Source organism: Hyperolius riggenbachi, chromosome 11 (genome assembly GCF_040937935.1).
Source record: "Hyperolius riggenbachi isolate aHypRig1 chromosome 11, aHypRig1.pri, whole genome shotgun sequence".
NCBI lineage: Eukaryota > Metazoa > Chordata > Amphibia > Anura > Hyperoliidae > Hyperolius > Hyperolius riggenbachi.
In genome coordinates this window covers 150,421,438-150,433,588 of record NC_090656.1, presented here as the reverse complement: position 1 = coordinate 150,433,588, position 12,151 = coordinate 150,421,438, and the positions used below count along the sequence as shown (strand labels likewise).

General features: G+C 42.5%; 1 protein-coding gene across 16 annotated transcripts in view; it reads right to left on the bottom strand.

Annotated features, from left to right (window-relative positions):
- Nucleotides 1-955: 955 nt before the first annotated feature.
- Nucleotides 956-12,151, bottom strand: part of FLRT1 (fibronectin leucine rich transmembrane protein 1) — an 878,261-nt gene continuing 867,065 nt past the window's right edge. For 15 of the 16 annotated variants that reach the window (XM_068260004.1, XM_068260001.1, XM_068260002.1 and 12 more), the window contains one exon: nt 956-3,488. In XM_068260004.1, the coding sequence (XP_068116105.1) occupies nt 1,396-3,429 (2,034 nt within the window). In that variant the 5' untranslated portion in view covers nt 3,430-3,488 and the 3' untranslated portion in view covers nt 956-1,395. Of the gene's footprint in view, nt 3,489-10,931; nt 11,103-12,151 lie in introns of those variants that run through there. The other variant, XM_068260008.1, reaches the window with a different exon arrangement.

Sequence of the window (12,151 nt, the reverse complement as noted above, 5' to 3'; positions counted from 1 at the left end):
GTAGTATGAGAGCCATACTCTACACAGTCTATTCTATGGAGCTGCACTTCCCATCAGATAAAATCTTTGTAAGATGCTGCACACAAAGATGCCCGTACACATTCAAAAGATCGTTATCTGCAAAAGATCTCTTCCTGCAAAAGATCCATTCCTGCAAAATGCATTCATAGTCTATGAGATCTGCAGATCCTCATACACACCTTGTTTAACAGACTTCATCTGCATATCTGGCAATCATCTGCAGATCTGAAAATCCATCCTGGTGGATCTGATCTACAGATGATCTGCAGATGATTGCCTGTTAAACAAGGTCTGCAGATCTCATAGACTATGAATGCATTTTGCAGGAATGGATCTTTTGCAGGAACAGATCTTTTGCAGATAATGATCTTTTGAATGTGTACGGGCATCTGTGTGTGCAGCATCTTGCAAAGATTTTATCTGATGGGGAGTTCAGCTCCATAGAATAGACTGTGTCGAGTATGGCTCTCATACTACATGGAATGGGGTAAAATTGGTCTGTGATCTTGCCTTTTCCAAAGACTTTTATCTCAAGTGTGTATGCAGCATTAGAGACCTGCCATGATTAATCTAGTCATCTGTAGTGTATGATACACCGAGATACTGAAGACGAACTCTATATATTACTATTACACGCTATAAATATCTGCTACAGATATGAGTGTCAATAAAAGTTTCCACAGAGACTGAATAAAAAGTGTATTGTATATACCGTAGTCTATAATTAGTAGCATTTCAACTTTACAACTATTTTTCATCACTGAATGGAAACTAACATTTCAGAAATTCAATTACATTTCATTGTAGTAACTGTAAAAACAAATTTGCAACAAAAATAATCTCAAATTTGCACAATAATTTCCCTTCTTTTCATTTATTTTCACAAGTAATTAAACAACTTGAAAAAGAAAGAAGAGACAAAAAATAAGTTCTATTGGTGACAGATGTTAAACAAACATTCATTGTACCTTGTGTTTGTTGTTGCCCTGAATTAAACAGAAGGGAAAAGAGAACAAGAAAGAAACCCTCTGGTTTTATGTAAATTTTAGACAAGTACTTCCATCTATTAATTCATTTTTCTTGTTCTAAAATTAGTTCAATTACTGTATTACATGTCACCTTCCCTGTGACCCCCATTAACTTGCTGTGTATCTACTACTTTGACTTTTCTTACTTATACTTAGGTGCTGAGATTATATTGGTAATTTTACTCCTCTACAAAATATCCCCTTTCAGTCGTGTTTCCTTTTCTGTCTCACAGCTTAAGTTTATTGATTTGCTACACGTTTTGTTCCCACTTTCTATCATGGACACCATAAGAAACAGAATTTCATTATGGGAAAGTATCTGGTCAGTCCACAAAATAATCATTCATCATGTGTAAGAGTAGTCTGTGTCGGGGATTCCACCATCTCTATATCCCCTATGAGTGCCATAACCTATCGTATGGGTACTTTTGTAAAGACTTGTGCCGTTAGATGGAAATATTGTATGGATTACATACTCCTCCTTGGCTCTGTGCGCGTTTATTGGTAACATTTGAAGGCCTGGACCTCTAATCTCCAATATAGAGTTATCTTTCTTGGTGCCAGACTCAATGTAATCATCCTTTTTACGGCTGCCACGTGTGCAGCCTCTTTCTCTTGTTAACAGCTGTCCTGCCCGATGAACATACCAACAAATAGATGCAAGGATAAGAAAAAGGAAGACAAGTGTTACTGCACCTCCAATTATACCAGCCAGAGGCAGTCCAGCTAGAGCATCTGCATTTTGCTCTCGATTAAGTGTAGTTGTAGGACCATAAATATCCCCTGTCTCTGCCTTGGCGCATACAGGGGACTCATCTGCAAGGTAGTTGTTCCCTGTTTCCATGGTTACCATACAGATTATATAGGTAGATCTAGGCTCCAAGGCAGTAAGCAAATACTCTGTTTTGTCTCCTTGAACTAACGTTTCTGTAATAGAACCAACAGCTGGGCTATGTCCTAATCTCAACCAACTTAATCTAAAGGAACTAGCTGAAACAGAGGATTTCCAGGTAATTCGAATGCTGTCAGCTGTCAGTGGCTTAACATTGATCACCAAAGATTTGGTTGCTGCACCGGTTTCCATAGGGTAGTCCAAATTAGAATCTGGAAGCCGAATACCTGGTCTTTTAGATTTAAGTGTAAAAAGAGAACCTTGGGGTGGGGTTGTGACTGAAGGAACTGCAAGAGTTGCATGTGCAGATGCAGCATTGTTCTGAGGAATCCCGTCAAAGCATTCATCCATTTCATGTGTAATATCTTTAATAGCCATTCCCCGAACTTTGTCAGGACCCTGACACATCAGACCACGTACATTAACAACAGATGCTCTTGCTTTTACCCAGTCTCGCAGCCACATTAAACTGCAGCCACAATACCAAGGATTATTCCTGAGCAGAAGCTGACTCAGGTTCTCAAGGTCATCAAAAAGGCCACGTGGGAGTACAGTAAGATTATTGTTAGACAGATCCAATCTTTGTAGTTGTTTCATTTTAGACAGTGTATTATAGGGGATATGAGTAATAGCATTGTCCTGTAAATACAACTTTTGAAGATGAACACTAGGTAAATTCAGAGGTGGTGCTGCGAGTGAATTTCTAACTAGAGATAGCTCAGTCAGATTTTGAAGGCGAATAAATGTGTCATCAGCGATGCGTTGGTTAGCCAGTAGATTTCCATCAAGTACCAATCTTCGCAAATTAGTAAGTCCTTTGAAAGCATGAAGTGGAATGGTTGAAATGCGGTTATCATCTAGTCTCAGCTCTTCCAAAGTGTGTGGTAAACCATTAGGAATGCTGCTGAGATGGTTGCGTGAAAGGAAAAGCAGTCGAAGTTGCCTTGTATCTAAAAAAGCATCATCTTCGATACTGACAGTTGAGACAGAATTGTCATCTAGGTGAAGTTTTTCAACAAGTGGTATACGAGACAGGGCATCCCGTGTAATACTGCGTATATTGTTATCTTGAAGGTGGAGCTCTTTTAGTGATTGAGGCAAATTGAGTGGGAATTCATCTAAGTCATTTTCATACAGGTAGATTACTCGAACATTTGTCTTGGTTTTCAGTTCAGGTGGCACCCCCGCATTGTTTATCTGGTTATTCTGGAGGTAGAGAGTAGTTGCATCATCTGGAATCTCAGCTGGGATAGAGGTTAATCCTCGGTCATTGCAGTAGATGAAACCATTATCACAACGGCATACATATGGGCAGTTGGTGCTATCTATCACCTCTGTCAAAAATGCAATAAGTCCATAACACAAAAACAACCAATCACGCAAATCTAAGGTAGCTGTGGTCATAGCAACTGTTGTAGCAGCTGCTGTGGATGTGGCAACAGTGGGGGAAGTTGCCGCAGTGCTTGTAGTAGTAGTTGTGGCCACCATGTTGCTGTGTCTTGTTAGTCAAGTCTTTATTGTAGTATTCTAAATAATCTGATTATGTTCTGAAAGAAAAAAAAACACAGATTTAGAATTGTATAAACAATACTTTCATCTAAATTCTTAATGGCTATTTTTCACAAGCTCAAAGTTCAATTTTCAATATTTCTTGAATTCTATATCACTATCCTGACACACATAGGGTCTGATTTACTGTGGTATGTCCAGTGACTGCTGTGGGAATAATATGGTATATGATCCATCAAACTTACACTGCAATTAAAACTTGCTGTTTACCCTAAGGCTACATGGATGGAGTGACTGATATGCCACGGGGCAGCGGGACCACTAAAACTATGAATTTTAGAAAAGCAAAGTTCAATCAAATTAGGCAGGCACTAAGTTTGGTGAACTGGTATAATGTACTACAAGGGGAGGACACTGAAGGAAAATGGCAAGCTTTTAAACTAATTCTCAATCAATATTGTAGTATGTATACCCCATATGGAAACAAAATGTCTAGGAATAAAAAAAGGCCTCTATGGATGAATAGAAAGGTTAGGGATAAAATGAAGAGGAAAAAGAATGCCTATAAGGACCTAAAACAGGAGGGGACCGAGGCTGCAATAAGCAATTATAAGGAGTGCAATACAAATTGTAAAAAATAAATTAGGCTGGCAAAGATCGAAGCTGAAAATCAAATCGCTAGGGATATCAAATCTAACCCAAAAAAGTTTTACAAGTACATCAACTCTAAAAAAAGAAAGGTTGACTGTATAGGACTCCTAAAGGATGAGGGTGGGAACTCAATGGTGGATGACAAAGGTAAGGCAGAGTTATTAAATGCTTTCTTTGCTTCTGTATTCACAAAGGAAACAGCACTGTTGCAAATTACAGAGGCAGAAGAGTCTCAATCTTCTAACTGTAATATTAAATACTTAACGCAGGAAGAAGTGAAGGCAAGACTAAATAAATTAAAAATAGACAAGGCACCTGGCCCGGATGGCATGCATCCTCGGGTCCTAAGGGAATTAAGTTCAGTTATAGATAAACCCCTTTAGCTTATCTTTTGTGACTCTCTTTCAACTGGCAGAGTCCCAGTGGATTGGCGTACAGCCCACGTTTTCCCATTATTTAAGAAGGGCAAAAAATCAGATCCAGGAAATTATAGACCTGTAAGCTTAACATCAGTTGTATGCAAACTATTTGAGGGGTTACTAAGAGATACTATACAAGACTTCATAGTAGAAAATAATCTTATTTCTCAGCATCAACATGGGTTTACTAAAGACAGGTCCTGTTTGACTAACATGCTCAGCTTTTATGAGGTAGTGAACGCTAATATGGATATTGGGAATGCTGTAGATGTGATATACTTGGACTTTGCAAAGGCCTTCGACACTGTTCCCCACAAAAGTCTGGTGCAATAGTTGAGGATGCAAGGACTGGGGAAGAGTCTGTGTGCATGGATAGGGAACTGGCTAATGGACAGAAAACAAAGAGTTGTGGTGAATGGATCGTACTCAAAATGGGAGACTGTTAGCAGTGGGGTCCCACAGGGGTCTGTACTGGGTCCAGTGCTCTTCAATTTATTTATTAATGACCTAGTAGATGCAGTAGTGAGCAATGTTGCTATTTTTGCAGATGATACAAAATTGTGCAGAATCATCAACTCTAGGGAAGATAGTGTCATATTGCAACAGGATGTGGATAGGATGGCTATATGGACACATACATGGCAGATGAAATTCAATGTTGAAAAATGTAAAGTCATGCATTTTGGTCGTACCAATGGTCTAGCACCATACAAAATAAATGGGATACAGTTGGGGACATCAAACTTGGAGAAGGACTTAGGAGTACTCATCGACAACGAGTTAAATAAACGTACTCAATGCCAAGCCGCTGCAGCTAAAGCTAACAAAATTTTGGGATGCATTAAAAGGGAAATAAAAACTCGAGATGCTAGCATAATATTGCCCCTGTTTAACTCTCTAGTAAGGACACATCTGGAATATGGAATTCAGTTCTGGGCACCACATTACAAAAAAGATATTGCAGTTTTAGAGCAGGTGCAGAGACGAGCAACAAAATTGATACGTGGGATGGAAGGTCTCACTTACCAAGAAAGGTTAGATAAACTGGGTTTATTTAGTCTAGAGAAAAGACGCCTTAGAGGGGATCTAATTAACATGTATAAATACATCAGAGGGCAATATAATAGCTTGGCGGATGAGCTTTTTGTCCCTAGGCCTTCTCAAAGGACTAGAGGACATGATCTGCACATGGAGGAAAAACGTTTTAGCCATTTATTTAGGAAAGGGTTCTTTACAGTAAGAGTGATTAAGATGTGGAATGCATTGCCACAGGAAGTCGTTATGGCAATCTCTATACTTGCATTTAAAGGGGGCTTAGATGCTTTCCTTGCGTTGAAAGACATCCATGGCTACAATTACTAGGTAATGCCTAATGATGTTGATCCAGGGATTTTATCTGATTGCCATCTGGAGTCGGGAAGGAATGTTTCCCTTTTGGGGCTAATTGGACCATGCCTTGTAAGGGTTTTTTCACCTTCCTCTGGATCAACAGGGATATGTGAGGGAGCAGGCTGGAGTTGTACTTTGTACTGGTTGAACTCGATGGACGTATGTCTTCTTTCAACCAAAATTACTATGTAACTATGTAACTATGGATGATATTTAATAACTCAGTTGAGGAATTAAAACCTCTTGACATCATTGCATGTATAACATAGATTTAAAGTGAACCGAACATTGTTTTTAACACCCAGGGCAGCTCTATAGCAAATTAAAAATGCATTCTAAAAATGTGGTTTATTATTAAAAAAAACTTTCATTTTACCTCATCTTTTTACATTTAAGGGTTAAAATAGGCACCCCTCCCATCCGTAAAAGGACTTGCGGATGCAGAAGCAAGAAGATGGAAGGCAGATAAGAAATCACCTCATTAGACCACACCTGAGCCTTCCCCACTGTACTTCAAATAGAAAACATTAGTCACACTTGAAGAATTTCACACCTAGCCTGGATAATGGCAGTGGAAAAGTAGCAGGGAGTTGAACTTCTCAAACATGGCAGCCCTTTCAGCTATTTGAAGCCAGGAGCTGCTTAGATCCCTTTAAAAGACACCTGAAGTAAAAGGAATATGGAGGCTGCCATATTTATTGGTGTCCTGCTGAGTTGCCTGGTGTCCTGTTGATATTTCCTGCATCAGTAGCAACCCCATTTCTAGGGCAGTGATAGAGGGGGGAGGCGTGGCCACACTGGAACTCAGCCACAGGGAGGGGGGGTCCAACTTCTCCCTTCCTCTTCCCCGGGGACCCCCTCTGTGCTCCCCCCTCCACTGCAGAGTAACCTCAAAAACAACTCACCTCCTTCCCGACTCCAGGCGCTGTTTACTTGAGCCAGGCTCCTCTGTTTGCAGTGCCGCTTAGCTACTCTCTCTACTTCATCATTAACAGGAAGTAAAAAGAGTAAGCGGCACTCCAGACAGAGGAGCCCAGTTCAAGTGAACATTGTTCAAGTGAACATTGCTTAAGTGAACATTGCCTGGAACCAGGAAGGAGGTGAGTTGTTTTTACAGGATTCTGTTGTGATAACTCTGCAGTGGAGGGGGGAGCAGGGAGGCGGGCCCCAGGGAAAGGTAAAAATTGGGCCCCCCTCCCCGTGGCTGAGTGCTAGTGTGGTTGTGGCTCCCCCTTCCATCACCTATATTGGGGCACCGATACCTAGCTAACCTATACTGGGGGCACCTACAGCTGGTTACTTATACTGGGGTCACTTATGCCTGGCTAACCTATACTGGGAACACCTTGAGCTAGCTACCTATACTGGGGCACCTATGCCTGGCTACCTATACTGGGGGCACCCATGTCTGGCTAACTATACTGAGGGCACCTATGTCTGGCTACCTATACTGGGGGAACCCATACCTGACTACTTATACTGCGATCCATGATTGGCCGGCACACCGCTGCTAATAATCCAAGATGCTTTTATTCCATTATAAAATGCACAATATGACAATTGTTTCGGGGCCGCGGAGGGTCCCCTTCATCAGATACAGTGCAGACATAAACGTGATGTGTGATGCAAACTCAATTAAATAACCTGTGACCCATTCCCAGGCATCAGAAGCACCTCCCCCTCATAATATGCAAATCATTACTAATGCAAACTTATTTGATAAGCATCACCAGGTTAGGCATAAATGTTTACTGACCCATATTTGCTGTATATCCAGCGCTGTCATGATGATATGTCACCTTTGCGATCCAAAGTCACCACTTAGCTGCTGCTTGGAAACAAACTGCATAATTGCAGTCTGTAACTACAAATCTCGCGCCAATCGCCGCCTGCTCGAATGACTCAGCCGTTAGGCTGATCGAGCGAGTCACCGGGTGGTTCACATAGCAACCTGACACACAAGTTGCTGCACCCAATCAGATCGAGGCATGGGTGTGTCTATGCACCATCACCGTCGCTGTGTGGATAGTGCTAACGCAGAAGCCGGACGGAGGTGGGCGTGGTTGAAAAGACAACTCAGCCCACTCAGGCCAACTGGCTCTCGATTGGCTGGGGGGCGCGGCTAAGCGTGCTCTCTCCCTGCCTGCCCGTCTGCGAGTGTTGTAACCAAGGTTACACTCGTAATTTGACAACAGTTTGTGGGACAGTAGAGCGCACAAGGACATACATATAATACCACTAGGAATCCATGCTATCACTACATAGGGCCCTTCCTTGTTCCTGGGTCACTGAAAAGCACATATAGAGTGGGAAAAGTAAGGAGAGAAACGAATAAAAGACACAGAGGGGAGAACACAGACAACACAAACGAAATACAAACAAAGGAGGGGGACAGGGAGAGGAGGAAAAAGGGGGGTAAGGAGATAAGAAAGGAAGGATGCCTAAAGCCCTGTGAAATAAAAACAGTGCAGCATGTAAATATTTCTTAACGCAGACTGGGTGGTCCACATCAAATAATCCCACAAGCTCAACTAACGATAAGGGCAGCATATTATAGCCTAAATCAAGCAAGCATATTACTCCAATACTCAATAACCACTACTCCTAAAAAACAAACAATAGATGTTAGTATATTATAATCATCGATCGTCAAGGAAACAAGTCAATGGGTTAATTTGATTCAAGCCCTTCGGTTGCAATGTTTCTAACGTATAAATCCAGTATGCTTCTCTTTGTAAGAGCAATTTGTCCCTGTCTCCGCCTCTCCTTGGTTTTTTTCACCTGGTCGATTACCAGTCCTCTTAGTTCAGTGACCCGGTGTCCCCTCTCAACAAAGTGTATCGCAACCGGTTTTGTGACATCCAACGGTTTATTTTTCACTTTCGCTTCAATTGCCAGCTTGATGTCACTTCTATGGTGTTGGAATCTGACTTTAAAAGCGCTTGTTGTTTTGCCCACATAGCCCATGCCACATGGGCATTTTAGCATGTATGTGCAATACTCAGTATTGCAATTATAGTAGTCATGCATGTAATATTTCTTTCCACTACTTGGATGCACAAAATATTCTCCTGTAATTAGGGAATTACATACATTACAGTTCTGGCAACGGTAACAACCTTTCCTGTCAGAAAATTTAAACGATGAGCCACGGTATTTCTCATATGGATCAGCTTGAACAAGCATATCCCTCAAGGTTTTGCTGGATCTGTAGGAAAACAGACTACTTATACTGGGGGCGTAGTATAGGTTTGCAAGTCCAGGCGGGGAGCAATTTTTACACCCCGCCCTGTGTGCATTTTAGCCTAGAAACTGCCCAGATCAGTAGTATCTGACTCACACACCTGATATAACAATGCAGCAAATCCAGTCAAACTTTAGTTAGAAACATCATATCTTAGACTTAGGGTCTATGGCTAATAGTATAAAGGCGCGTACACACGCCTGATTTATTCAAATGATGGGTCGTCAGACTCGCCCGCAGGGTGACCGTTCTAGCGACAGTTTTCCTGTGTGTACAGTCTGTCGGCAGGCTGATAAGGCTGGTTTTGACAGGGAAACTGTCGCTAGAACGGCCGCCCCGCGGGCGGGTCTGACGACCCGTCGTTTACTGGAATCTGGTGTGTGTAGGCACCTTTAGAGGCAAGTGATAAGCAGGGAAGTAAGGCAATTTGCATTGTTTGTTTGCAGGTTATAAATAAGACAGCCTCCATATCACATTCACTTCAGGTGTCCCTTAAATGAAATCTGCTACAAAAGAAATTTATGTCTCACAACTGATTAACTTATCTCCATTCATTGCTCGGCGTCCTAAGTCAGAAAATATTTAATATTGTAGGTACAGCGCTTAGTGAATTTCACAAGACTTATTTAACCACTTCAGGATTCTGCGTACGCATAAGTACGCCCCTGAATCCTGAAGCGGTTTCCATGGAAATGGCCGCTCGAATGAGCGGCCGTTCCATGTCAGTTCACGGAGGGTGTCTCGGTGAACACCCTGCGAGCCTCCGATCGCGTCTCGCAGGGTAAATATAAACAGGCGGGGAAGATCTTCCCCGCTGTTTACATACATACGGCGCTGCTGCGCAGCAGCGCCGTGACGGAGATCGGCGATCCCTGGCCTCTGATTGGCCAGGAATCGCCAGCATCTGATAGGCAAAAGCCTATCCGGCGCAGGACGGCTTTCCGTCCTGCGCCGCACACAGAGGACGGGAGAGGGAGGGAAGGAGGCAGAGGGAGGACTAGTGCTGCGGAGGGGTCTTTGAGGAGCCCCCCCCCCCGCTAGGCACAGCAGCACGGCGGCGATCAGACCCCCCCAGCAGGACATCCCCCTAGTGGGGAAAAAAGGGGGGAAGTCTGATCGCCCTGCCTGATTTCTGATCTGTGCTGCGGGCTGAAGAGCCCCCACAGCACAGATCAGCCAAACCACCCGGATCCGGAAGTGGTTAAACTGCTAAAAAGCTCCTCCAGTAGAACTAAAAAACATTATTATCCCTGAAATTTTTTGATAAGCATCTGAGATTAACCCTCTGGGGACCGGCTGCCTAACTCCCCTTAAAGACCAGGGCATTTTACCTTGGTCTTGGTTAAGTGGTCAAAATGCCATATGCCATGATCTGGATTATATCAGATCATATTAAGGTTTGTGAAGTATATTTTTTTAAAATAAATCCAGGACAGGAAAGTTTTATTTTAAATGTTCAATTTCAGGTGTTTACATGAGATTGCAGTGACTCACTAATTTACTAACTTTTCATCCAACTTGACTATGCTCAACTCTGATCCAGATGAGGGTTTCAAATGTTCCCACCTACTATTAGACATATCCAGTCCTGGATATGTACTGGACATAGAGTCCAGTCCAGTATATATACTTAAAGTAGATTATCCCTAAGGCCTCTTTTCCACGTTGTTAAGCAGTTCAGCCTTCCAGCTGTGAGCCCCAAACGCCATTCAGCTTGCAGCCAAATGGAAGCTTTTGTTAACACCACACATATCAAGTCTGACATGCAGCAGCATTACCTGGTGGTGGAAAACTATCTCATGTCAGGTCTGAGCATGACAGCTCAGAACATGAGTACATGAGGGGACTGCTTGTCCACTGCCCGTGCCAAGTGGAGTGCCTAGTCGGTGGATTGGCGCAGCTGACAGGTGGTGAATTCAAAGCCTTCAGCTGCTCGTGGAGGAGGCCTAATAAAGATCCCTAGGAAAGCATGGAGAGGTCTTAGATAATCTGGAAAATAATGTTATTATATTTGTGAAAATAATGTACTATTTTTATTTGCCATATTTTGCATACGTGTACTTATTTATAGAATTTTATTACACACAAAAACATATATAAAAAATAAATTATGCGTGTATTCTATAAAATCTTTAACCATACATATTTTCTTGGGTATAACTTCTCTTAGGGCCCGTTTCCACTAGAACGGTTTCCGCTCCGAATCCGCAGAGTTTCCCTGCACACAAATCGCACGGGGAAACTCTGCCATAGGATACTATGGTGCCACCGGCCGAATCGCTTGCGCTACCGATTCGTCTGAAACTGCCCACAGTTTTTGCGCGGGAGGCTGCGAATCCCATAGCCATGCATGGCAAGGCTTTTGGGATTCGCATACATCAAGTATGACGTCACATATTAATTCACACACCGGTAGCCATGATGACGCGAGGCAGCCGACGTGTGAAGTCATACGTGACGTATGCAGAAGAAGGAGCCGACACTCGGTCCAGTGTCGCCAAGCTTGCGACCGGGAGCCGCCGGGCAGCTATTTCAGCACATGCTTTGGGAGAAGAGCCAGGACGCCGCCGGGGGACCTCCCGACCTACTCTGGGCTACAGAAAGCCCAAGGTGAGTACTAATTTTGTTTTTATTTTGAGCTCAGAGTCCCTTTAAGAACATAATTGTAAAATCAAGTCCATCATTTGACTTACGCAGTAGCTTCCTAGAGTGATCTCAGCTAGGAGATTAGAACCCTTGTCATCGACATTATTCTGGAAATCACATACTGATAATGATATAGCACTTCTCAGGCCCTCTAATGCTAGGTACACATCATACAATTTTATGGCAGATTTACCTGCCAGATCGATTATTTCCAACATGTCCGATCTGAATTTCAATTGATTTTTTTTATTTTCCGATCTTTTTTCAATCCTTTTTTAATCGATTTTCTGTCAAATCTATGAAAATCAATCAAAAAAACGACTGAAAAAAAATAATTTAGAAAACGATTGGA